This window comes from Oncorhynchus gorbuscha, linkage group LG03 (assembly GCF_021184085.1).
Source record: "Oncorhynchus gorbuscha isolate QuinsamMale2020 ecotype Even-year linkage group LG03, OgorEven_v1.0, whole genome shotgun sequence".
Taxonomy (NCBI): Eukaryota; Metazoa; Chordata; class Actinopteri; order Salmoniformes; family Salmonidae; genus Oncorhynchus; species Oncorhynchus gorbuscha.
Window position 1 is genome coordinate 68,006,784 of NC_060175.1, and position 25,900 is coordinate 68,032,683.

A 25,900-nucleotide genomic window follows, 5' to 3' on the forward strand; every position below is an offset into this window, starting at 1 on the left:
CACTGCAGTTGGTGGCCACACCAGATAATGTTACTTTTGACCCCCCCCCTCTCTATTTGTTCAGGGACACATTCAATTTGTCAGTCACATTTGTGAAACTTGTAGTTTGTCTCAATTGCTGAATCTTATGTTCATACAAATATTTACACATGTTAAGTTTGCTGAAAATAAACGCAGTTGACAGTGATAGTACGTTTCTTTTTTTGCTGAGTTTAATTGGTACCTTTTCATGCCTTGCCTTTGGTATCTGCAGTACAATGTCAACATTCAAATATATTTTTTAAACCCACTTAAGGAAAATAATCAACAAAGTCTTGGTGTGAGTGTTTATTACATTGAATTTATCCATAATCAATTAATTTGCCGAACCCTTTGGGTTATTATAGCATTGCTTGTCAAAATACATCTCCATTCTTCAATGCACTCCTTGAATACATACATATGCATTTGTATATACATATGCATTATGCACAACCAACCTGCATAAAAATATACATGAAAAATTACACCATAATTATCTTAGTCCTCTTCCCATATTTGAAGTCTAAAAATAACTTACTTTTAAAAATCATACTGTTCTCCCACTTTCAATAAATTAGAAAGTAAAATACATGACCAAAAATGGTTTAGATGTTCTTCCAAAATACTAATAAAAAAAAAAAAGGTACAATAAACTACCTTTTTGTTTTATTTTCAGGCATCTCATAGGTCAGTTTTATTGAGGTGTTAAATAAAATAAAAACACACGTTTGCACTGTCTGCAAAGTCCCTGGTATGGCAGCAGCCACTGGGTCCTGTGAGACGAAGGGTAGGGAGCAGGATGACAACGCAACGTTACAGAAGGTTCACTATAGAAATGTACTGTGTAGAACAGACAGGATTGTCTGTCATTTTGACTAGGAAATCATGTCAGCTCTATTCATTACATTGGTCTCCAACATTCCAGACCTTTCGCTTCAATGAATTCACCCCAGTATTCTTCTCAGTCCTCGTCCTATATGGCTACGGCACTTTCAGAAATTCCTCACATCACATCTGCTCTCTTGTCCCTCACTTTGTTCCTTAGTTTAGTCCTGGCTTTGAATGCCGCGGAGTTGAACAGATGCTGTGAGAGGAAAATAAAAACAGGTTAGTCTTACACCCTTCAAAATAAAGAATGCCAATATGGAGGGCAGTCCTGTGAAGACTAGGCAAACTCATAACATTTCATGGTACTGCTAAATCAAAACGGACCAGTACATTTTTGTTTAACCGACATGCATTTACACTGAACAAAAATAAACACAACATGTAAAGTGTTGGTCCCATGTTTCATGAGCTGAAATAAAAAAAATCCCAGACATGTTCCATTCACACAAAAATCTTATTTCTCTCAAATTTTGTGCAAACATATATATTTTTTTAACACCCCTGTTAGTGGGCCTTTCTCCTTTGGCAAGATAATCTTTCTACCTGACCAGTATGGCATATAAAGAAGCTGATAAAACAGCATGGGCATTGCACAGGTGCACCTTATGCTGGGGACAATAAAAGGCCACTTTAAAATATGCCGATTTGTCACAACACAAGGCCACATATTTTTCAATTGGCATGCTCACTGCAGGAATGTCCACCAGAGTTGGTGCCAGATGATCGAATGTTCATTTCTCTACCATAAGCTGCCTCCAACGTTTTAGAGAATTTAGCAGTACGTCCAACCGGCCTCACAACAGCAGAGCATGTGTAACCACACCAGCCCAGGACCTCCACATTCGGCTTCTTCATGTAGTGGATCGTCAGTGGGGGGCTTCGAAGGAGTTTTTCTGTCTGTAATAAAGCTATTTTGTGGGGGAAAACTCATTCTGATTTGCTACGCCTGGCTCCCCAATGGGTGGGTTGGCTGTTAAGTGGGTGGGCCTATGCCCTCCAAGGCCCACCCACTTGGCTGCAAATCAAAATCAAATCAAATCAAATTTATTTATATAGCCCTTCGTACATCAGCTGATATCTCAAAGTGCTGTACAGAAACCCAGCCTAAAACCCCAAACAGCAAACAATGCAGGCTGCACCCCTGCCCAGTCATGTGAAATCCATAGTTTAGAGCCTAATGAACTAATTTCAATTGATTGATTTTCTTTATATGAACTGTAACTCAGTAAAACCTTTGAAATTGTTGCATTCTAAGTTGATATTTTTGTTCAGTATAATTAGACAGCGGAGATCTCACATGAAATGCACCATGTGGTTGTTGAACAGATAAGTGTCAGGTTAAGTGGGTATTTGTCAGTGGTCGTGGTTTAATGACGAGTGGTTATGTGTTGGTGGTAGGTGTGTTTGGAGACAGTCATAGGACCCCCACCTTCTCGAAACGGGAGATCTTGCTGGATTTGACAGACGAGTCCAGTATCAGGGGGGGTCCCAGGCCAAATATGTCCCTCAGCAGCGGGTTAAACTAGAGAGACAAGACCAGGCACACCATTGAAAACTAGCCATTTCCAAAGGATATATAAGAGGCAAGCAAGCATCAAACACCTTCCAGAAATTTTTGATTAGAACATGCTGGTTTCAGAGATATATCCTACAAACACAATTATAGACCTAGATGTTTGTTCAAACCTGAAGATGGTGTCTCACTCCAGACACCAGCACCTCTTTGAAGGCGTCGTAGACCCTCCTGCGCATCCAGCTGTCGATGTAGATGCCCTCCACACCAAAGCGGATCTTCTCCTCGGAGAAGTCCTCGTTCTGCACGACGTTGGGCAAAAATATCATTAAAAAATAATAATCAACATGACATATTTCTCTCACTGACTGACCAACGGTCTCCAGTTACAGTGACTGGCCTGGTGTGATTTAAAAACCCTCGAGCAACGTTAGAACCTTGCACCGGTTCAGGGCGACTCGTGGTTCCTCACCTCGATGTAATGTAGCACCTCTCTGAATATGGTGCGCTGTTTCCTCCTGTCGTTCTTGGCACGGTGCTTGTTGCCGTCAGTGGCCAGGCCCTTCAGGGACTCGCACAGCGTGTCGCTGTCTTCAAACTCAAATTCCTACACAGAAAAACAAAGATTAGCGGGGATTTCCCCCCCACTTCCTCTACATTGCCTGCATATTGTGTTTGAGCTGCCGAGTGAGTAGAACCAGGGCCTGTATTCACAAAGTGTTAGAGAACGCCGGTGCTGATCACAGATCAGCCACCCCTCCCATGTAATCATATTCATTGTGATCGAGAAAGCAAAACTGATCAGAAATCAGCACTTCTACTCAGATGCTTGATCCATACAGCCTCGGGTTGTTCATTAGGCAAAACATACCCTGTCTATATCTCTTCCCAGTTCAACCAGCAAGGCTATGGTCTCCCCCACAGCTATCCTGTAGTTCACGTCGCTGCTCTCCAGGCAGGCCTGTAGCTTGGGTAGATGTCTGAGCACAAGAGGAGACCGAGGACGTGAGATGAGCAACGTGGCAGGTTATATATATTCAGATCCTGGTTGTGTCTCAAATGGCACCCTATTCCCCATGTCGTGGTCATGCAGTGCACTTCTTTAGTCAAATATGCAGGACAGCACTGCGGCACTAAATGGGGAACGGGGGTGTCATTTGAGACACCGTCGGTCTGTGTGTGTCACTCACAGGTCCAGCAGCACAGTGAGGCGGGAGGCGGGGCAGAGGGTGACGAGCAGGGCCCAGGCATGCAGGGCGGCGCCGTGGAGCCCAGGGGTACCGGCATTGGGGGTGGGCAGGGTGCCCTCGCGGTTGGGGTACGACATGGTGAACACACTCTCCAGGTGGCTCATGGATTTCACCAAGTCCTGCCACAGAGGGAAAGAGGAAAAAATTATGACAGAGAAAAAGCGAGAGAGAGAGTTCAGACTCAATTTCTGGAGCTTGATTTTCCATACTACATCTCTTGTCCAGCTACAGAGAAATAGGATGAAAAGGATTTCTAGAGAATCTCACCTCTCCGTCTTCCGCAGCAGAAACGTAGCAGCACATACCCAGCGCTCGGGCACACTGCAAGAGGAAGAGGGATGAACAGCTTTTTAAAAAACGGAGACTTACAAGAAGGCACTCTTAGTGGAAAAACTGCCGTCAACAACAGGAGTGTGACGAAGGCCAGCGGTGACACTCACGCTCTGGCGGGCGGCCACACTGGCACAGCCGTCAATCATGATGGCGCTGAGGACGGGCCGGAGGATCTTGAAACCCTCCTCACCCTCGTCCCCCCCGCCGAGCTGCACACACAGCTGGGCACACACGGTGGCCGCTGCAGCCTGCTCCTCTCCACCACCTGAGAGAGAAGAACGGAGAGAAGGGACAGAAACAGAGTAGAGGGACGGAAAAGGGGTCAGATCCCTTTTTACAAGCTCGACAAGAGAAGTCCGGCTATCGGCGGGACTTGGTCAATCAGAATATTAACTGAATTCGTAGAGCCTAAATTCAGACTCGATGAGGGTCCATTTAGGATAGAAATAGTTACATTTCAAGACAAATAGAAGGTATGGTAGAGCAAGTAAGTCCTAATCATCTTCTCAAGTTTTTACTCAGACCAGCACCACCTAAAGTGATGTACGCTTGACTATATTTACCACCGTAATTCATAGACCACAACCCAAACACAGTGCTGTGGCGTCTCACCCTTGCGCAGGCTCCTCTCCAGGCAGTCGCTGACGGTGAGGCGTCTCTCTAACAGGAAGTCATAGAGCAGCTTGGAGGAAAAGGCCCCTCCCAGAGAGTCTAGGGCTGCCAGGCGCGTCTTTGCACTGAGCGGGACGGGAGGAAGGGCCAAGTCAGTACGTCGCTACACATCTCTGCCTAATGCTGTCGTTACAAGAGGACAACTCTTACACCATTGTTGGAAGTATTCGCACCACTTGACTTTTTACAGAGTGGGATTTGTGTGGATTTACACAAATCTCTCTCTCATTGGAAGATTTGTATTAACAAAAAAAATCTACATATCATGAAAAACAAAACACTAATATATCTTGATTAGATTAGTATTGAGTCAATACATGTTAGAATCACCTTTGGCAGTGATTATAGCTGTGAGTCTTTCTGGGTAAATCTAAGAGCTTTGCACACCTGGATTGTACAATATTTGCACATTAGCTTTAAAGTTCTTTAAGGTCTCAAGTTGTTTGTTGATCATGCTAGACTAACAAGTCTTGCCATCGATTTTCAAGCAGATTTAAGTCCAAACTGTAACTAGGCCACTCAAAAACATTCAATGTCATCTTGGTAAGCAACTCCAGTTGACATTTGGCCCTGTGTCTTAGATTACTGTCCTGTGGAAAGGTGAATTTGTCTCCTGGTGTCTGTTGGAAAGCAACAGACAACCAGGTTTTCCTCTAGAATTTTGCCTGTGCATAGCTCCATTCCATTTCTTTTTATCCTAAAATCTCCTTAGTCCTTGCCAATGACAAGCATACCCATAACCCCATGCAGCCACCACCGTGCTGATGTGTTGTGTTAGCCCCAAAAATAATGCTTTATGTTCAGGACAAAGTCCATTTCCGTGCAACATATTTTGCAGTTTTACTGTAGTGTCTTATTACAAACAGGATGCATGTTTTGTAATATTTTTTATTCTGTACAAGCTACCTTCTTTTCACTCTCAATTTTCTTCCAGTTCCTCTCCGGCAACGGAGTTAGGAAGGACACCTGTGTCTGTAGTGACAGTCAGACTGTTCTCTCTACTACCGCATGGCAAGCGGTACCGGAGTTCCAAATCTAGGGCAAAAAGGCTTCTCAACAGTTTTTACCCCCAAGCCATAAGACTCCTGAACAGGTAATCAAATGGTTACCCAGACTATTTGCATTGTTTGCTTTTTTTTCGCACTATTGGTTAGAGCCTGTAAGTAAGCATTTCACTGTAAGGTCTACACCGGTTGAATTCAGAGCACGTGACAAATACACTTTTATTTGATATTGATACACCATTCAAAATGTAATTAATCACTTCACCAGGCTCAAATGTCTGCTTTTTTTTATTAAAACAATTACTTGTACCCATCTACCAATAGGTTCCCTTCTTTGCAGGGCATTGGAAAACCTCCCTGTTCTTTGTTGTTGAATCTATTTTTGAAATTCACTGCTCGACTGAGGCACCTTAGAGATAATTGTATGTGTGGGGTACAGAGATGAGGTAGTCATTCAAAACTCATGTTAAACACTATTATTGCACACAGTCCATGCCACTTATGTGACTTGAAGCACATTTTTACTCCTGAACTTATTTAGGCTTGCCATAACAAAAGAGGTTGAATGCTTATTGACTCAAGACATTACATTTTTTTTATTCATTTGTAAACATAATTCCACTTTGACATTACGGGATATTATTGTGTGTAGGCCAATGGCAAACAATGTAAATTAAATCAATTTCGAATTCAGGCTTTAATGACAAAACGCGGAAAAGGTCAAGAGGTTTGAATACTTTCTGAAGGCACCGCATGTTCCTATTGTCCATTTAGTCAAGTACTAGCAGCATCGGTGGCTTTCGTTTTTTGTGCAGTTAGAATGTGTACAATAAGTCCTTTCGTAAAAACATTTTAAAACCTGTGAGACGCACCTTTTGTCCATCAGGTTATCTATGCATTGCTTCAGCTTGTCCTCTGTCTCCTCCTGGGCAGTCTGTTCATCTACTGGCTCACCACCTCCCCCTGCGGTGGACCAGATACACAAGGCAATGATGCTGTCCTCTCTGTCTGTCTGTGTGTGTGTCTGTGTGTTTGTGTGTGTGTGTGTACCCACCAGTGGCCTCGTCCACTACTGAGGCGCTCTCGCTAGCGCTGCTGTAGTGACTGAGCACGTCAGACGCCAGCTCATCATCACTGGCACCCGACTCACCCTTCACCCCATTCCTCCCGCCTACGAGAACAAGAGAAATAATTGAGGACAGAGAGGAGAGGAAGTGAGAGCAGGACAGGGGGACCGGGGGGGGGGGGAGAAGAAGAGTGAGCTTGAAGTGAACCATGACGCTGTCAGTGGCTCAGCTGTTGGTGTCCGTCAGTAATGATATCCTAGGAACCGCTCCTTATAGAGAGCAGGGTCTATTCTGCCCACGGTGCTGACACGAGCACATCCGCGTAGCTAAACTGGGAATGCTGGCCGCGTTGTTCCTGCGCCCATGACAGCGAAGGTAACTGAACTAAATGGCTATCTCCCCGCACCACTCACGTCTGTCACTATGAAGTGCTTTGAGGGACGAGTTAGGGGCCATATCACCTCCTTACACCCTAGACCTGGGGTTCTTAAACTTTTTCAGCTTGATACCCAAATGAGAAACTAACAGTCAACCCATGACCCAAAACGTCCTCCATAGGGCCAAACTAAGAAATAACTGTGTGATTATAGATGTATTCCCATAACTCGTGACCCAGCTCTAACATGCCCAGGGCTCACTTTGATTCCCGAACCATAGTTTATGAAATCGCTATCCAACTTGGACAAGAGAAATACCTATGTACGAATGCTGTTCATCGACTATAACTCAGCCTTCAACACCACAGTACCCTCCAATCACATCACTAAGCTCAGGGCCAATGGGTCAGAACCCCTCCCTGTACAACTGGGTCCTGAACTTCCTGACACCAAGTGGTGAAGGTAGGCAACCACACTGATCCCCAACAGAGGCCCCACCAGGGTGGCGTGTTCAGCCCCCCTCCTGTACACCCTGTTCACCCATGAACGTGTGGCCACGCACTCCTCAAACAAAATCATCAAGTTTGCTAACGACACAACAGCCTGGTTACCAACAACGATGAGACCGCCTACAGGGAGTAGATTAGAGCCCTGGCAGACTGGTGGAAAGAAAATAACCTCACCCTCAACACAAATGAAGGATTGTGGACTACAGCAGAAATCAAGCCCCCATCCAAATCGACGGGGTCGCAGAAGAGGGTCAAAAGCTTCAAGTTTCTCGGTGTGCTAATCACTAACAACCTGAAACGGTCCTTTCACACAGTGTGGTGAAGACGGCCTAACAGTGCCTCTTCAAACTCTTGGCTTGGGCCCTTACGACCCTCACAAATTTCTACAGATGCACAATCGAGAGCATCCCGTCAGGGTGTTTCACCGCCTGGTACGGCAATCGTACCAACCGCAACCGCAGGGCTCCCCAGAGGATGGCGCGGTCAGCCCGACGCATCACCAGAGGCACACCGCCTGCCCTCCAAGAAGATCAAAAGGACCTCAGCTACCGAGCAAACGCATGTTCACCCCACTAACATCTAGACGGCGGAGACACAGGTGCATCAAAGACGGGACCGAGTGACTGAGAAGCAGCTTCCATCTCCAGACCATCAGACTGTTAAGCAGTCAACACTTGCAGCCCTCTGCCCAGTATCCTGCCCTGAACCTTGAGACTCCTGCCCTATGTACATACAGTCACGGAACACTGCTCACTTAAATGGTTATATACTACACATAATATACTGTATTCTAGTCATGGCTCATCCTAGGTAACTTAGAGAATTTTTTCTGGATTATGTGTGTTTAATTTGTTGCATTGTTGGAGCTTGACGCACAAGGATTTCGCTGCACCTGCGATAACATCTGCAAATCTGTGAATGCAATAAATGAATAACCTTTGATTTGAATCGACTGGCACTGCCAGTAGCACAGCTTCCGGACTGTGGACCTGACAGGTGGCAGAAACACCATAGTCTCCATAACATTAACATTTGACTAGTTCTGCACTGTCTGCTATTAAAACTACAGATACCAACAATTGGGCAAATGTTGATTTCCTGCCTTAATTCAAAGTGAGGGATAGCTCTTCAGGACAACCCCTCACAAGTTTTTCAACTTGTACATGTGATTAATTTAAATCAACAGTATTTCTGGTCAATTGGATAACATTTGACTTGTATTTTTCCATCTTGATTTGACAGTTCGTCTACCATGGGGGGCTTTATGGATATCAATGAGATCCATGACCTAAGTGGCCCTGACACAGGTATGACCTTTCCTCTTACTACAGTACTGTTCCCTGTAGACTCCATAGTTTCCATGTTCCACAGTGAGGTAGTACCCTCTGGGTCACACTGACACGACCTGCCTGACCCCCATCCCACACAATGACCGGTCGGCTCACTGCAACGACTATGTGACTGGCCCACGGTAATCCTGACAACATTAGAAAGTCCTGAGCCAGCATGGGAGCCTAACCCAGTCCTGGCCAGGCTGACCCCCCCACAGCCCAACCCCCCCCACACTTCTACCTATATCTCTGTCCCACTAACCCAGCCAGTCATCTGCCCTGCCCTAGCAGAGAGAGCTTTACTGGAGGAAAGTTCACCGGGCTGACAGACCTGGACGGAGGGAATCCAGCGATACAATCCCCTTCCTGTTCATTACAACAGTATTGTAGTGTCCTCAGGCTTGTATAATAGTATGACCTCCAAGCGTATGTAATATGGGCTCCCAAGTGGTGCAGCGGTCTAAGGCACTACATGTTAGTGTAAGAGGCATCACTACAGACCCTGGTTCGATGCCATGCTGTATCACAACCGGAATTGATTGGGAGTCCCATAGGGCGGCACACAATTGGCCCAGCGTCGTCCGAGTTAGGGTTTGGCCGGGGTAGGCCAATTTGTTCTTAACTGACTTGCCTAGTTAAATAAAGGCTTAATTAAAAAATATACATAGTATGACCACATTTACTATGAAGTCCAAAGATAAACAATGGCTTCCAGAAAACATGTCCATTAATTTAGTTTCTATTCTACAATGACTGCCATTGATCTAATTCAATAAGTGTCACTCATCTCACCGCTCTGTTACTAGTGATCCTGAGTGGGCCTTTATCAGTCACGTGACTTACTGGTGAGCAACCTTGACCCCCCCCACCCTGGGGAGTGTGTGCCTGTGTTCCGAAACACCATGCACGTGTCAGCCCATAGCGATCACTCAATGTTACCACAACTGTCTACAGTGCACCTCAGTCATGCCAAGGGGCGCCGCTTGAGTGGCAGGGCTTCTCTTCTCTCCAGACATCCAGTGAGGGGAAAGGGCGGGACCTCATTGTCACCCCCCCCCTTTTACTGGGGACTATACTGTCTCTCACATATGAGCATGGGCTTCCTGTGCCCACATATAGACTTAGTCTTGGCCAATTGGGTCTTTAACACAGATTTTCATAAGCAATTTCCCAGCTGCTCAAGGTTAAAAACCTAAGTCAGATTCTGGCACATCACAACATGACTGGAATTACAAACAGATTTCTCTGAGGAAAGAACGTGACCCATAGAGCATCAAAACAACACAGGGTGTATGCGATAGGAAAGCTGACGAATGGTAATGCTATGGTTTTGAGAGAGTGCCATGCAGCATTCTGAATGAAGCCTCTATGAGAAGAGTGAGGTCAGTGAGTTGGCTAACATGGCATCACAATCAGGAGAGGGGAGGGTGGCGCTGGGAGTATCCATCTGGTGATACAGCGTTAGCAGGACAGAGGGGGAGAGAATGCTGGGAATCCTGTGACATGAGACCAGCTGAGGTGATGTGAGGCAGAGGAAAACATCAAAAAGTCGACTCCCAAAAGACAAGAGCTGTGTACAAATACTCATACGAATCACACTATTTGTGACATAAATTGAGTATGTAGTACTCAACTGGTCATAGTGCAGATATAGTTAGTACGCCAAAAGTTCCCGGGTGTCGTTCTAAATTCGCCAAAATATGAAGTATACAAGCAAGTGGACACTATTTCTGTGCTTTTGGGCCCATAATGCATTTCTTCAGCAAATGGGCATGGCTTCACAATTCTCCGATTTGAAGTAAACGGCAGAAAATATACTTTAACTAACTATGACAAATGTTAAGAAAATGTTGAGCAATGTTTCAAATTAGTTACGTTACACATTGTTGGCTGAATTTGTTAGCTACGCTATCCTTATGAACCACATAGCATTACAGCTGTAATATGTACCGGTATGTGGTTAACTAGTTACCTAACGTTAGTTGACTACTAATACTTTGAACTAGCCAGGCAGTATATTAATTACAACGTCTAACAACGTCTAACCAACCAACGTTTATTGAGTTGATTATTCGCATCATTCTTAGCTAAGAGTCATTGTGCATTCTCAATGGACATAGACAGAATTAACAATCCACTTCGATTTCAGAGCACTCTCGTCTGAGTGTGCCAGAGTGCAGAATAACGGATGAATTTATCGAACGCTCAACAGCCATTGAATATATGTTGGCAAAAAAAAGCGTAATTAAATTGTTGCCAGCAGCACAGTTAAGGTCACCAACACTCTGGATAACAAACAGTCTAGCCAGCTCTGCCAGGGCGTGTAAAATGGTCAGAGTGAGTTCTGTTCTCTCATTTGTGTCTGGAAATAGCTAGCCAATGTTAGCCAGGTAGCTTGGGTGCTTGACTGCCGTTGTGAGGTCAGAATGCTCGGATCAACACTACTCCTCGGCCAGAGAGCGAAACACTGAATTTACGAACGAACAATCTGACAACGCTCTGGATTTACAAACGCCCAGGGCGAACTCTGGCACTCCAGATTGCATTTACGAACACACCCGAAATCGTAAAATGTCTAGCTAGACATTTGTTATGCTAACAAGCTAGCAAGAGGTTGCAAAGCAACAGCATCAACTTCCAGGTAGACAGGCGAAGCGCTAGTACGCTCAACTGAAATGATACCGATGGTTTACAGTATACTAAAATGTCCTAATAGTATGTTGTATATACCCATTAAGTATGTAATATACACTATGTTAGTATGGGTATTTGAACACAGCTATGGTTAGGAATGCTTGAAAGCAGCTATCACACCTGCAACATCATGGGCCATGCAAAACCATATTAATTGTGACAGTGACGTCTAATGGTAAAGAGGAGTTAAGTGGGTGGGGAAGTATTGGAATGTGATGGTCAAACGGGAATAGTTGACTGATGGCCATAGGCATCAAATGGGTCCAGGTGACAAATGAGGAGTAAGGTTTGAAGCAGGCTAAGGGGTTGGAGCTCTGCTGTGTTACCTTTGAGAGACAGGGGGCCCTTGGCTGACAGCTGCAATTGTAGAACCTCATGTCGGAGAGAGCCTGTAAAAGGGGTTCAGGTGGAGAGGGGAGGATGGATAGCAAGTTGGCCATGGGTGGAGGAAGAGACTTTTAGACAGAGACTAAACGTCCTCATGTTGCTTTCAGAAATGTATCGCTTGCTTCCCCCAGACAGTCTTCTCTGCAAACCCATCAGGACATTTTCTACAGTTGATGAATTCTGCCATCTTTAGTAGTCATATGGAGAGTTGTGTGTAAGTGTAAAATCTACTGAGATTAGTCTGTGGTTGTGATAAACCTGGATTTTACTTGGAGATAGCTAGCATTCTAGTTGAGCATAAATTCATTATTATCGATAATTTGGAGGTTTCTGCCACACTTCTGACATTTGGCCACCTGTACATCTGTCAAAACTGAGTTTCAGCTTCAGCAATCAGACACAGAGAAGAACCCAATGGCATGCTCCTCTTCTCCCCCTCGTCATATCGTTCTCAAAATCCATTGGATGGGAAAGCCAGAGGTCCCTCCCCTCTGATTTTCTCCTCCAATGGGTTTTGAGAAGGAGACGAAAACGTGAGGAGTACGCCATTGAAATGTCCACGGGAGATGTGTTGCGTCAGCATGTGATGTGCACTACTCACATCAAACCACAATTTACCAGGGGCGGCGAGCAGAACGCCCTGCTAGTTATATTGCTAAAAGCTCTGGCAAACCTATGGTCGGCACACGATAGGTATTACGAAAAGCGCACACACAATCATTGTTACTGTATGTCCCGCATTCCGATCTAAACGTGTGAAATGTGACAGCATTTTGCCGGTCAAAGGACCAGGCTCGAGTCGTGTTGGCCCACCACAGGCAAATGACCTCATTTGAGACATTTTCAGAGACTGACACGAACCCTGCTAAAAAATAATCTCAGGGACAAACGTTTTACTGTTCATGCTCGTCTCGCTTTAGAGCAGACCTGTCACTAACGTTGTTACACTATGTTGTAATGTCACTTTGAATGATCAAGTGGTAAATAAATACAAACCAAAGTTAGCTAAGGCAAGATGAATTGGCTAGCTAGGAATACAAAAATAAAAATGCATAGCATACAGTTGTCTTATAGCCGTTATAATGTATTAGTATCAAAGAAATTGACATTAAATAAGGAAGTACTATAATAACTAGTAACTTTGTTCCATATGCAGATCAATTCTGGCAGTTACACAACACTTAGCTAACTAGCTATGCCATCTTACTTTGTCCAGTATAGAATATATTACTTCTACTACACATGATCGTGTGTTGGTATAAAAAAAAAAAAAAATAAAGGGTTAGCAGTTAGCTTACACTTGTTTGAACCACGTTTCCCTTTTTTAATCCTTGGCATGTCGCCAGTCAGGTTTCTTCACCACTTCCCTTCCAATTGTCAGCAGGGCACCACCGGTGTCAGTCTTTTGACCACAATCCCAGAGGATATTCAAGTTCTCAGTTTGTGCGATGACACCAGATTTCCAAAACAAATATAGCCAAAACTTGGCTAGCCAAACTAACAATACACCCACGTCGCGTTTTCAGTGGCACCACGCTTCAGCCACCACGGCAGACAATATCATTGAGTTAGCTTTACAACTCGATGAATCTCGTTTTCTTCAATGTTTCAGAATATATTATCTGTGATTGTCTCCGGGTAGCCGATATCTAATGCCAGGTTGAGATAGAAAATATTTGTCAAAGTGTTTGGGACAGAGTATCGAGCACATTACTGTTTCAAATTCCACCATCTTCTCCTCAGTAACCGCTTTCCAGACCGGACATGCTCCACCTCTTTTTAGATTTTGTAGGCGAAGTTGGGTATTGTAGTCATGGGATCATTCTCACTCAAGTGCCCAAAGCATGAATTCATCGAATCAACCTGTTTGGGTTGTCTGTCTGAGGATTTGTGTGGTGAGGAACGGAAATAACACTAGCAGTTTGAAATGAATTCATTGGTTTATTTTGTGCCTTTTATCGTGTTTAATTATTTATAAAATCATTTATAAACAACACAATCTCAGTTAAATGGACAAAAACACAGTGCATTAATCAATCTCCATTGACTAATGCATGAATAAACAGTGACTATAGTCCATACAAATATGGCAATCGTACTCGCAGTTAATGAGCACATTTTAGCGACTGAGATCAGTGAAAGATAATATTTAACTTCGATCTAGTGGAGTCATGATGCCATGAAAATAGTGACCTCCAAAAATACAAGGCAATTTCTTCAAAGTTAAGGCATCCCGCAACGACGGGAAATGTGTATTATATTGTGAATTACACCCTATATGACAAGGAAAATAGAAGGGTGCTAGATACAAAACGACATAATTACCTAGCTATACAAAATGAAGGCATTCACACGTCAATCCCAAAACATTGAGACAATATTTCAGTCGTACAGGGGAGATGCGAGACCCCGAACACCTCTAAGTTACTTTACAATAGTCCCACTTATAGTTTCTAAAGCTTTCTTGTAAGATTTTTGGCCACACGTTAACGCATATCATCAGTGATGCAGCGGTGGGAGAAAAATATATAGTTGTGTAAAACTTATCGCCGGTCCCCTGTGAAAAAAAGTAAAGGTCTCTATACTTTCGGCGAATTTCTCCGTAAAATGTGGGTCATTTGTTGAAGGTTAAAAAAAAGGGGATGAGCTGCACTTTCCCTCCACTACACACCATGTATTGTATTGTTACGTTTCACTTTGTTGGGAATGTTGTTGGGAACTAAGATCATTGTACAAGCCTAATGACATATAATATCACAATTTGGAATCATATGGAGAGTTTGGTCCTGTTGATATATAGTATTAGGTTAGTAATTAGTGAACATTTATCTAACACACATGTCATTGGGTCACGAAGCCTGCAAAATGCACGTTTTTTTAAATTCAACGTCTAATTGGTATTAGAAAGGAGAAAATAAGTTTTGCACACTAGTCCTGTTCAAGCGACATCCTGCTTTGTCTCTTGGTTTACGTAGCACGTTACGCTGCTTTTGAGGACCAGTCAGCGATTTCCCTGTCCTGTCCTTCCAACCGTATGGCTCATTCATACAATTCACTGTGGTCTGAGGACAATTAACACGCTTCAGATAACAGGAGTGAAAAGCCTCATCATCAAGGGTTCAGCTGTGTTTATAGTTGTGTTGAGCTGTGGCTGAAGGCGAGGCCACACACACATAACCCGTTCTCTGTTGCTAAAGAAGCCTCGCAGTCCTTCAGCTTTGAGTGTCAATGCTCGAGGTAAACACAAGGGGGCAGAATTGCTCTGATAAACTGAACTCTGGTGGGAGAAGGTATGTCTGGTCAGGTCACTATCCACTGGCATGCAGGCTGATCGCATAAACTGGGTGTCCATTGAGAGACAGATCTACTGGCCAGAGTAGTAGTTCGTAGGCATAAAGGGCTTCTAGGTGACCACCGGCTTCTTCCTCACCTCCACCTGAATGGGAGTTCCATTCTTGGCGTATGGCGCATCCACGTAACCCATGGCGATGTTCTGCTTCAGGCAGGGGGAGGGGCAACCACTGGTGATCTCACCTGAAGAAAAAAAAACAGATGAAATGAAAGTTGAATCTAATCTCAAAAGCAATCCACACACAGCTGCATTTCAACGAAACAGTGGGCCAGTTGGGCCTAAATAACACTCCAGTGTAGGCCCACTGAAAGATAACTGAAATAATCAGGCATGGCATCCTGATCCTAAGTAGGTATGATAACATTTTTACATATGATTATTCAAACCTCACCACAGTGAAAATACATAGATTGTTCTTGTATTTTGTCATAGCTAGTAGAGATCCTCAAACTGACCTTTCCCTCTGGGCTGAGGATGGGGGTGTGCTGTCTGACAGGGGGTCCCGAGGACACCAGACCCACACGCTTCCTCGCTGTCTTCACCTTTATCTGGGGAAGATTGATCTCCGCACTGGGGAAATCCTTCGCCTGACGCCGCCGCTTTCCTGCAAGTCCATCAAACAACCCAATTAGCACAAACAGAGACACACACACACACATAAACCAACACAAACACTGATGCACGCACACACACACACACACACACACACACACACACACACACACACACACACACACACACACACACACACACACACACACACACACACACACACACACACACACACACACACACACACACACACACACACACACACACACACACACACACACACACACACACACACACACACAGCTCTATAGGGGAGTGTATAATTTTGAGGAGTCACCTATAGTCCACAACAGGGTTGCCCCCCCCCCCACAGGAATAGTAGACTCATCGATGTTGTTGCCATAGAGACAGAGGCCTGCCTCCAGCCGCAGACTGTCTCGCGCCCCCAGTCCGGCCAGCTTGACCTCACTGTTGGCCAACAGGTGCTCAGTCACGGCCACCACGCCAGACTTAGGCACTGAGATCTGAGCAGGAGGAGGAGGAGGAAATGTCTAATACTTGACAGGTTGCTTCACAGGGAAATAAACACATTCTTGTTTACAAAGGCCTACTGCTTTCAGACAAAGGATACTTGAAGGAAATGCACACAAGAACATCCACCTCTACTGAAGTACCAGAAACAAGTGAAAGAGACACCTCCACTCCATCCTCTCCGGTGTAGCCACAGTGGGTCAGCCTGCAGCCCTGGATCCCAAACACTGTGGCCAAGGTGCTGGTCATGAAGGTCAGCTTGCTGAGGTCATCTGTCAGACCCGACTGGAGCACCTGGGCCATGGAAGGACCTGAGGAGGACATGTACAGAGTTGTATTCATTAGTGCACACTGTAGCCAAATGTTTTTCAAATGAAAAACGAAAACAAGTGTTTCTTATTGGACAATATCAGTTATTCGCTCCCTGTTTCAGTCTGTTTTCTTCCATTTGGTGTCTAATGAATACGACTCAGGTCAAACACTACTTTAACGCAGGGCCATGTTCAGGAGGGCACAATGTTTTGGAACCTTCCGATATAAACATATCGAGTAGAACCGTTGCCATAAGAGAAACTTCCTTGAAACGGCAATCAAACATTCCTCCAGAAACTCCAGATCCACACCATGGCCAGCTGCTTTAAACTCTGCCAGTCTAGCTTACAGCAAGCACAGACAGTCTCAGATAAACGAAAACACATGACATATTATCAAAGCATTACAAATCCATCCAAAACTTGGATGTCTGCGGACTACTGACCTTCATGTTGGCGGAGTCCTTGTCTGCACAGCCAGCGTTGGACACCACGTAGAGGTAGCCTTGGTCTTTTCTTGGTGACGATGAGATCATCATTCATTCCTGTGTGTGTGTGTGAGTGTGTGTGTTATGTGTGCTTGTGTCTGTGTGTGGGCATGCACGCACGTGTGTGCCTTGGTTTTCAGACATTTTTCTCACCTGGTTGTCCGTCAGCTCTGCTACATCTCCAACAATCATTAGACTCCATGAATTTCCCTCGGTCTCTCCCCCATGGACTTTGCTCTGATAGAGAGACACAAAATGGACGCTATAGCCAATACAATGACCGCCGGATATCTGACAGTTCCCAAATCTGTATAGTGAAATCCCTCTCGCCTGTAACACGTGGCTAGACGTCGAAGATGGAGTGGTGCTGGCGAGTGCTTGATAGGTACGATGTGTTCAGTGTTCCCGGATGCCTACCTACCTATTCTTCTTAATTTACGATAGAGAGTGGAACGACAGTCCTACATACATTCTTTACAATGGTAAATAGCAGTGAGAGGTGTAAACAAGGTCTAAACAAAATATAACAATATACTTAGAAAGTTGTGGCAAAATGGCTTAAGGACAGCAGAGTCAAGGTATTGGAGTGGCCATCACAAAGCCCTGTCATCAATCCTAAAGTAAATGTGTGAGCAGAACTGTAAAAGCTTGTGTGAGCAAGGAGGCCTACAAACCTGACTCAGTTACACCAGTTCTGTCAAAAGGAATGGGCCAAAATTCACCCAAATTATTGTGGGAAGCTTGTGGAAGGCTACCCAAAACGTTTGACCCAAGTTAAACTATTTAAAGGCAATGCTACTAAATACTAATTGAGTGTATGTAAACTTCTGATCCACTGGGAATGTGATGAAATAAATAAAAGTTTAAATAAATCACTCTCTACTGTTATTCTGACATTTCACATTCTTAAAATAAAGTGGTGATCCTAACTGACCTAAAACAGGGAATTTTTACTAGGATTACATGTCAGGAATTGTGAAAAACTGAGTTTAACTGTATTTGGCTAAGGTGTATGTAAACTTCCGACTTCAACTGTATATGAAAAAATCATCCAAAAGTAGGTTCAAATGAATATACAATATTTCCAAGCACAAGGCCAACTGCATATACAAATATTTTAGAATTGTTACGTTTTGGGTGGCTTTTAGTGAGCTGCATACATTTGCCCTGCAGGTTGATGGAACAGTACCTCTGAATTTGAAGCATGCCTCTCCTGCCTCGCGGCTAATCCGAGTCCAGCGCTCTGTAGACACTCCCTCCGGTCTCGGGAACCGAATCGTATCTTTCTTGCAGACGAAAACACGTTCCATAAACACCTCGCCGTCGCCAACTCTTTCGACTCCGTACTCGGAATTCTGCTTTCTCGATAAAACAGCGACCATGGTCAGACCAAGGAATTTTGGGAAATGTAGTTGATTAAGTTACACATTCTTCAAACATTATTTTTAAAAACGTGAATACGCCTACTGTCAGGACACTTTCAAAACACAACCATCTCTGTCAGGAGGTCTGGACTTCCATGGCACAGATAGTAGGCCTACACTGAAGTCTCGCATAAGGTACTGTAGCCCAGGGAAGGGCAATTAGTGGCCGAGGGGAATTTCAAAATTGGGTTCCGCATCAACAGTTTTTCTCTTGTTATGTCAGTGACTGATAGTCAGGCAATCAGCCATATGTCAGCAAAACAAAATGTGATTGATTGGTAGTTACTCTAGCAGCCAGCAGAGAGGCTCCCATTGATCTTGTTTGTCAGTCTCACTCAGCTCTCACATTAAAAACTACAAACATCTTTTTCCACCCCATGGCAAAATGATTAGAATTGCATCAAATGTGTTATGAAATTGCTAAATATGATCTCTGCATGGCAAAATGTGTAGAATTGCAGCAAACTTGCTTAAAACTGTGACATTTCTGGATCTGGGGTGATGGTACAGTAGCCTACCTCTCAAGCAGTAGCAATGTGTTACACTATATTGTGTCTCCTCATCCACTTCAATATAGCCTGATGTGTCTCACATTGAATAGATAAACTGTTAGCTTTACACTGTCATTGGATCACTTGTTGAATTGCATATTAATAACATATTAACACACTAAAAAGCAGTCTATTCAGGGACCTTTCACTTTGCTCTGGGTTCTGTTGCTTACTGTGTCTCCTCTGCCCCTGTTGGATAATGGAATGATCCTATGGCCCAGTAGCAGCTATTAATACCACCTTAGTTCCAGCTTCTATTTTAGGGTCGAAGCTGTTAGGGTAGGGGCTAGCAGCAGGGAACAAGGCAGGGTTCGGGGTCACAAGACACAGACTCAAAACACTGGGACTGGACTCACTTCCGTGTGACGAGGCAGTATTTCAACCTGGACTCTATTCAGAAGGCTAATACCGTGGTGGATGAATATTCTGTTTGTGTGTATTATGGTCCTGCGTTCACCTCACCTTTCCCATCATTTGTTGTCGACACGTATCGGGGACGTATTGAAAGCAGCTTTCTGTTCTTGTGGAGACACACTCAGAGACACGTGAATTCAGTATCTTTCTCCTGTATCATCATTAACAGAAGGTAAGAACAGAGAGAGGGAAGAACGCAAGGTGGCTGATTTTGGTGGATGGCACAAGCTGGACACTTGATTGATTGTGTGGATATTGTGTCCCGAAGGTTTTTGGGTGAAGCCCGGATACCAGAATAGGAAAAGGGGTAGAAATGCTTGGTTTGATGAATCATCCATGTGTTTTTGTGTGTGTGAAAGTATTTCATGTGTCCCTTACATCGTCAAAATAATAGTGCCTGCCTATCAATGCCATCATGCCAATATGTAGCAGCTTAGTGTGCTTATAGCATTGTTATACAGTACATTTGTTCTGATATCAACTAGGCTGCATGGCTAAAATGGCTTCTTATTTTGGCTTGACGTGGAGTAGAAAATCGCAGCCGGACAAAAGGCCTGTTCTCAATCAACTCTCCACTGGTCTTAGCCCTGAGTCCAAATTCCACGTTTCAGATAACAGTTTTATATAGATTTTCAGCAGTAACATTTAGAAATCTGGTGTCCATGACGGGCCATGTGGGTTCAATTTTGTCGCCCTCTTCTCTCTCTCTCCCTCCTTCCCTCAAGGGGAAATGGCAAAACCCCCTCCAACCCCTATCACTTCAGTATCATCCCCTACCACTCCAGTATTTTTTACCCGGATCAGTGATCGGGACCTAACTGAGATCGAGCTACATTCCGTGGAGTCCATCAACGACCTACACCGAACCCACCCAGAATACAACCACAAAGGTACTAGACATTGCCGTGCTGTATCATACATTTATAGACTTGTATCCAAAGGCACCACTGAAATGTGCTGCTCATTGTTCCCCATTGGTTATAGTCGCTATAATCTCCACTGTCTCTATGGTCTCTTCAGGCAGCAGACGACCTCCTCTTCCTCCTGCTCCCTCCACCAATGGGAACCCCCATCTCAGGGACAGACCGGTGGTCTGTCAGACGGGGCATCCAATGACAAGTCTATGGCAGAGGACGTTCCGAGACCTGTTGACGCCCACCTCGTTTCGATACACCGTGATAGCACTGATGCTATTGATGCTACTTCTTATCTTCTATTTCTTAGGTAAAGCTATTCATTTGCTCTTTCTCAATCCAACGGTGCCTGCACGTTTTGCCTTGGTGTCCCTTTGTATGACTGTTTCTGCGTTCCCCCCTCCAGTGCAGCAGGGCAGCACTCTCCGGTCCCTAACTAAGGCAGTGAGGGAGAGACAGGCTGCAGCCCTAGAGATCTCTCAACTCATCCAGGAGCTGCAGGCGCTGTGCCATAACCTCTCAGCCATCACAGGAGGACTCTGAGGAGCAGAGGTCAGAGGTCACTAAAAAAGTAGAGGTCACTGAAAGGAACACCCTTCACCCTCTGGCCCCTCCTGTCCTACAGGCCCCATGGACACTGAGACTGTTACACCAACATCAAGTCAAATCCCTTCCCTGCACATGGTATTGGAACTTGGGCCCATCCATAAACAACTCCTAGCCCCTACTCCCATATGAGCAGAACCCCGGTGTTATAAAACCCACAGAGATTGTTTCCTTATACTGGATATTTATACGTTTGCTTTGGTAGACATATAACACAAAGAAGAGACTCATACAGTATGCATGCAGGGTTCTGAACACTTTATAGCATCTATGGGAACCACACTCTTGAACTGACAATGAATGTACTCACAAAACTGCTCTGGGATACAGACATGGTTCAGGTTCGATTTGATCTAACTTTTAGAAGTGGTATTCTTTTGGATTTATGCATTTGACAGGAAATGTATTATGAAATGCCACACCCATTTTGTTACTGAAACAACTGTGCCGATTTGGGAAATTCTGTCTGACTATCACAACTTCAACATGTCACGAGTGGAATTGAATTGTGTTTAATGAGTACGCCGAGGTAGTGCCTTAGCATGGCAACTGCCACTGTTCTCAATTTGATACACTTGGTGGAATTGCAATGAGGCCATTGTACAACAACTAATTAAACAAGAGGTATTATTATATTATATATTGGTGATAGAGGCTATCCATTCCTGACACTCCTCACCTAAGTATGAGTGATCGAGGCTATCCATTCCTGACACTCCTCACCTAAGTATGAGTGATCGAGGCTATCCTTTCCTGACACTCCTCACCTAAGTATTAGTGATCGAGGCTATCCTTTCCTGACACTCCTCACCTAAGTATTAGTGATCGAGGCTATCCTTTCCTGACACTCCTCACCTAAGTATTAGTGATCGAGGCTATCCTTTCCTGACACTCCTCACCGAAGTATTAGTGATCGAGGCTATCCTTTCCTGACACTCCTCACCTAAGTATTAGTGATCGAGGCTATCCTTTCCTGACACTCCTCACCTAAGTATTAGTGATCGAGGCTATCCTTTCCTGACACTCCTCACCTAAGTATTAGTGATCGAGGCTATCCTTTCCTGACACTCCTCACCTAAGTATGAGTGATCGAGGCTATCCTTTCCTGACACTCCTAACCTGCCCAGTCCTGATAGCACTGGCACAGGAAGTTAGCGAGAAGGCGACAGAGGTCATGACACGGGTCAGAGAGGAAGTTGGAGAAGGGGCCAGAAAGGAGGATCATGTGGTCAGAGTATGGGTCCTGTCTGGCACAACAATCGTTGCCATGGTATCGCTCTTCGCTGCACCCCTCTCTTCAGGGTGCTGATGTACTCTCCCAGTTCAGAATGAATGTAGTCCCTCAGTATCACACACTGACGAGAGGGAGAGAAAGGTTCATTTACAAATACAAAAAGATAATCTAATAGAAACTGAACTGCATACACCGTCATAGTAATAATGGCTGTAGAGGTATGTATGCGTACAATAAATGTACATTATAGTGGATGTGCGTGCACAGACTGAGGTCTTTAGGATCTGATCTTTGACTTAGCGAACCTCCGCTCCCCCCACAGCACTGCTCCTGCTTTTCTCAGCGCTGCCCTCTCTCCCAGTGTGTGCTCCAGGTCCATCTGCACGCACACACACACACACACACACACACACACACACACACACACACACACACACACACACACACACACACACACACACACACACACACACACACACACACACACACACACACACACACACACACACACCACAGGAGGTTGGTGGCACCTTAATTAGGGAGGACGGGCTCGTGGTAATGACTGGAGTGGAATCAGTGGAATGGTATCAAATACATGATTTCCATGGTTTCCAGGTGTTTGATGACAATTCATTTGCTCAGTTCTGGCCATTTTTATGAGCCGTTCACCCCTCAGCAGCCTCCACTGACACACACACACACACACACACACACACATCTTTCCTGGTGGGTGCTGGCATCTCCTGCCAGGTGTGCCCATCTGGGCACTGTCAACATGCCCAGATTAATGGGAGACCAACTTGATTACTTTACCTAAAACTTAGGTTCATATCATCCATGAGAATAGTACATTCTGCCAGATATTATATCAAAGACGGTATGATATTCATAACATAAGAGCATCAGTGGTAGTGGGTTTTTCAGAAGTGATTGTAACTCAGTAATTGTCAGAAGGTGAGTGTAGCTGGTGCATGAAGTCAGGCGCAGGAGAGCAGAATGAGTGAGCAACGTACTTTACTCAACAAGGCACAAGGTAACCAATTACACTTGACCAAAACAAGACGGTAAAGATAACGCACGGGTGCACCCGTCAAAAAAACAGCCATCAAAATAAACCTAACTGAACATGTAATAAATATTTGTGGAGTGGAAAACAGGTGTGTGAAAACAAAGACAAAACCAAAGGAAAAAGAAAAGTGGATCGGCGATGGCTAGTAGACCGGCGACACCGAGCACCGCCCGAACAAGGAGAGGCACCCCCCCCTTGAAGCCGGCCTCGGGGATGACCCGGAGGACGAGGTGTAGGGCGATCCGGATGGAGACGGTGGCATCGAAGGGTCCAACACGTCCTCCACCGGCACCCAGCATCTTTCCTCCGGACCATACCCATACCAGACCTTGGACGTGAACTGGGGACCCTGATCAAAAACTGTCCTCAGGTGCCGGAAGACGTGTTTGAACAGGGCCTCCGCAGTCTGTAGGGCCGTAGGGAAACCGGGCAAAGGGAGGAGATGGCAGGACTTAGAAAAACAATCCACAACGACCAGGATCGTGGTGTTGCCCTGTGAGGGAGGAAGTCGACCAACAGGTGCGACCACGGCCGTTGCGGAACGGGTAAGGGTTGTAATTCCCTTTGGGCAGGTGCCTGGGAGCCTTGCACTGGGCGCACACCGAGCAGGAGGAAACATAAAACCTCACATCCTTGGCAAAGGTGGACCAACCAGGACATCCCTTTAAGGCAACGCACCGTCCGACCGATGCCAGGATGACCAGGAGGGTGACGATGGGGCCCAATAGTTCAAACGGTCGCAGACAGCAGACTGAACGTACAGGCGCCCAGCTGGACACTGGGGGGGAATGGGCTCTGTGCATAACGCCCGCTCGATGTCTGCATCCAGCTCCCACACCACCGGTGCCACCAGGCAAGAGGCCGGAAGTATGGGAGTGTGATCCATGGACCGCTCCTCTGTGTCATACATCCGGGACGGTGCGGGAACCTGGTCTGTAGGATAGATCATAGTTCATAGCCCATCTTGCCTGGCAAGGGTTTAGTCTCCTCACCGCCCAGATAAACTCCAGATTTCTGTGGTCAGTCCAGATGATAAAAAGGTGTTTAACCCCCTCAAGCCAATGCCTCCACTCCTTCAGAGCCTTGACAACAGCCAACAGCTACCCAATTACTGTGTTCCATCACATCATAGTTTCGCTCCGCCGGGCTGAGCTTCTTTGAAAAGAAAGCACAGGGGCGAAGCTTTGGTGGCGTGCCCAAACGCTGAGAGAGCACTGCTCCTATCCCAGCCTCGGACTGCATCCACCTCCACTATGAACGCCAAAGAGGGATCAGGATGAGCCAGCACGGGAGACAAGGTAAACAGAGCCTTCAGCTTACCAAAATCCCTGTCCGCCTCCGCTGACCACTGCAGCCGCACCAGTCCCCCCTTCAGAAGTGAGGTAATGGGAGCTGCTACCTGACCAAAACCCCGGATAAACCTCCGGTTGTAGTTGGCAAACCCTAGAAACTGCTGCACTTCTTTTACCGTGGTGGGAGTGGGCCAATTACGCACGGATGAAATGCGGTTACTCTCCATCTCCACCCCTGACGTGGAAATGCGCCACCCTAAGAAGGAGACGGACTGTTGGAAGAACAAATATTTCTCAGCCTTGTACAGGTCATGCTCCAACAGTCGACCAAGCACCCTACACACCAGGGACACATGCTCGGCGCGTGTAGCGGAGTATATCAGAATGTTGTCGATATACACTACTACACCCTGCACGTGCAGGTCCCGGAAAATCTCGTAAAGAAAGGCCTGGAAGACTGATGGAGCATTCATCAACCCGTACGGCATGACGAGGTACTCATAGTGCCCTGATGTGGTACTAAATGCAGTCTTCCACTCGTCCCCCTCCCAGATACGCACCAGGTTGTAAGCGCTCCTGAGATCCAATTTTGTGAAGAAGCGCGCCCCGTACATTGACTCGATCGCACTGGCGATGAGAGGCAGTGGGTAGCTATACCTCACAGTGATCTGATTGATCCCTCGATAGTCACTACACGGGCGCAGACCTCCATCCTTCTTCTTCACAAAAAAGAAACTCGAGGACGCAGGTGAAGTGGAGGGCCGAATGTACCTCTGCCCCAGGGTTTCGGAGACATATGTTTCCATAGCCACCATCTCCTCTTGTGACAGAGGATTACACGTGACTCCTGGGAAGTGCTGCGTCTACCAGGAGATTTATCGCACAATCCTCCCATCGATGAGGTAGTAATTTAGTCGCCCTCTTCTTACTGAAGGCGCGAGACAAATCTACATATTCTGAGGGGATGCGCACGGTGGAGACCTGGTCTGGACTTTCCACCGTAGTCGCACCGATGGAAATCCCCACACACCTCCCTGAGCACTCTCGTGACCACCCCTTGAGCGCCCTCTGTTGCCACGAAATTGCCAACCAAGGTAAGCTAGGGAAGGGCATATC

At 45.5% G+C, this 25,900-nt stretch overlaps 3 protein-coding genes across 7 annotated transcripts; 1 reads left to right on the top strand and 2 right to left on the bottom strand.

The window, feature by feature from the left end:
• Positions 1 to 312: 312 nt before the first annotated feature.
• On the bottom strand, positions 313 to 13,818 carry LOC124031776 (interferon-related developmental regulator 2-like). Of its 2 annotated transcripts, XM_046343428.1 has the most exons (13): positions 13,345 to 13,818; positions 11,986 to 12,048; positions 6,736 to 6,852; positions 6,554 to 6,644; positions 4,618 to 4,742; positions 4,113 to 4,270; positions 3,940 to 3,993; positions 3,613 to 3,791; positions 3,294 to 3,402; positions 2,895 to 3,029; positions 2,596 to 2,724; positions 2,339 to 2,431; positions 313 to 1,105 (listed from the first exon to the last, which is right to left on the bottom strand). In XM_046343428.1, the coding sequence occupies exons 1-13, from the start codon at positions 13,382 to 13,384 to the stop codon at positions 1,025 to 1,027; spliced, it is 1,374 nt and encodes a 457-aa protein (XP_046199384.1). In that variant the 5' UTR covers positions 13,385 to 13,818; the 3' UTR covers positions 313 to 1,024. The 2 variants fall into 2 exon arrangements, with proteins under 2 accessions (XP_046199384.1, XP_046199385.1); XM_046343429.1 differs by lacking the exon at positions 11,986 to 12,048 and having other exon boundaries at positions 13,345 to 13,817.
• A 218-nt stretch (positions 13,819 to 14,036) lies between these two features.
• LOC124031781 (aminomethyltransferase, mitochondrial-like) lies at positions 14,037 to 19,033 on the bottom strand. 2 transcript variants are annotated; one of them, XM_046343438.1, is made up of 6 exons: positions 18,470 to 19,033; positions 17,434 to 17,517; positions 16,647 to 16,792; positions 16,288 to 16,474; positions 15,854 to 16,002; positions 14,037 to 15,580 (listed from the first exon to the last, which is right to left on the bottom strand). In XM_046343438.1, the coding sequence occupies exons 1-6, from the start codon at positions 18,660 to 18,662 to the stop codon at positions 15,545 to 15,547; spliced, it is 795 nt and encodes a 264-aa protein (XP_046199394.1). In that variant the 5' UTR covers positions 18,663 to 19,033; the 3' UTR covers positions 14,037 to 15,544. The 2 variants fall into 2 exon arrangements, with proteins under 2 accessions (XP_046199394.1, XP_046199393.1); XM_046343437.1 differs by having other exon boundaries at positions 16,611 to 16,792.
• On the top strand, positions 18,557 to 21,829 carry si:dkey-20d21.12 (uncharacterized protein LOC556245 homolog). Of its 3 annotated transcripts, none has more exons than XM_046343442.1 (4): positions 18,557 to 18,839; positions 20,395 to 20,559; positions 20,690 to 20,893; positions 20,990 to 21,829. In XM_046343442.1, exons 2-4 carry the CDS (start codon positions 20,400 to 20,402, stop codon positions 21,124 to 21,126), a joined length of 501 nt encoding a protein of 166 aa, XP_046199398.1. In that variant the 5' UTR covers positions 18,557 to 18,839; positions 20,395 to 20,399; the 3' UTR covers positions 21,127 to 21,829. The 3 variants fall into 3 exon arrangements, 2 of the variants coding, with proteins under 2 accessions (XP_046199398.1, XP_046199397.1); XR_006838168.1 differs by lacking the exon at positions 18,557 to 18,839 and adding an exon at positions 18,884 to 19,841 and having other exon boundaries at positions 20,434 to 20,559; XM_046343441.1 differs by lacking the exon at positions 18,557 to 18,839 and adding an exon at positions 18,887 to 19,841.
• Positions 21,830 to 25,900: the final 4,071 nt, after the last annotated feature.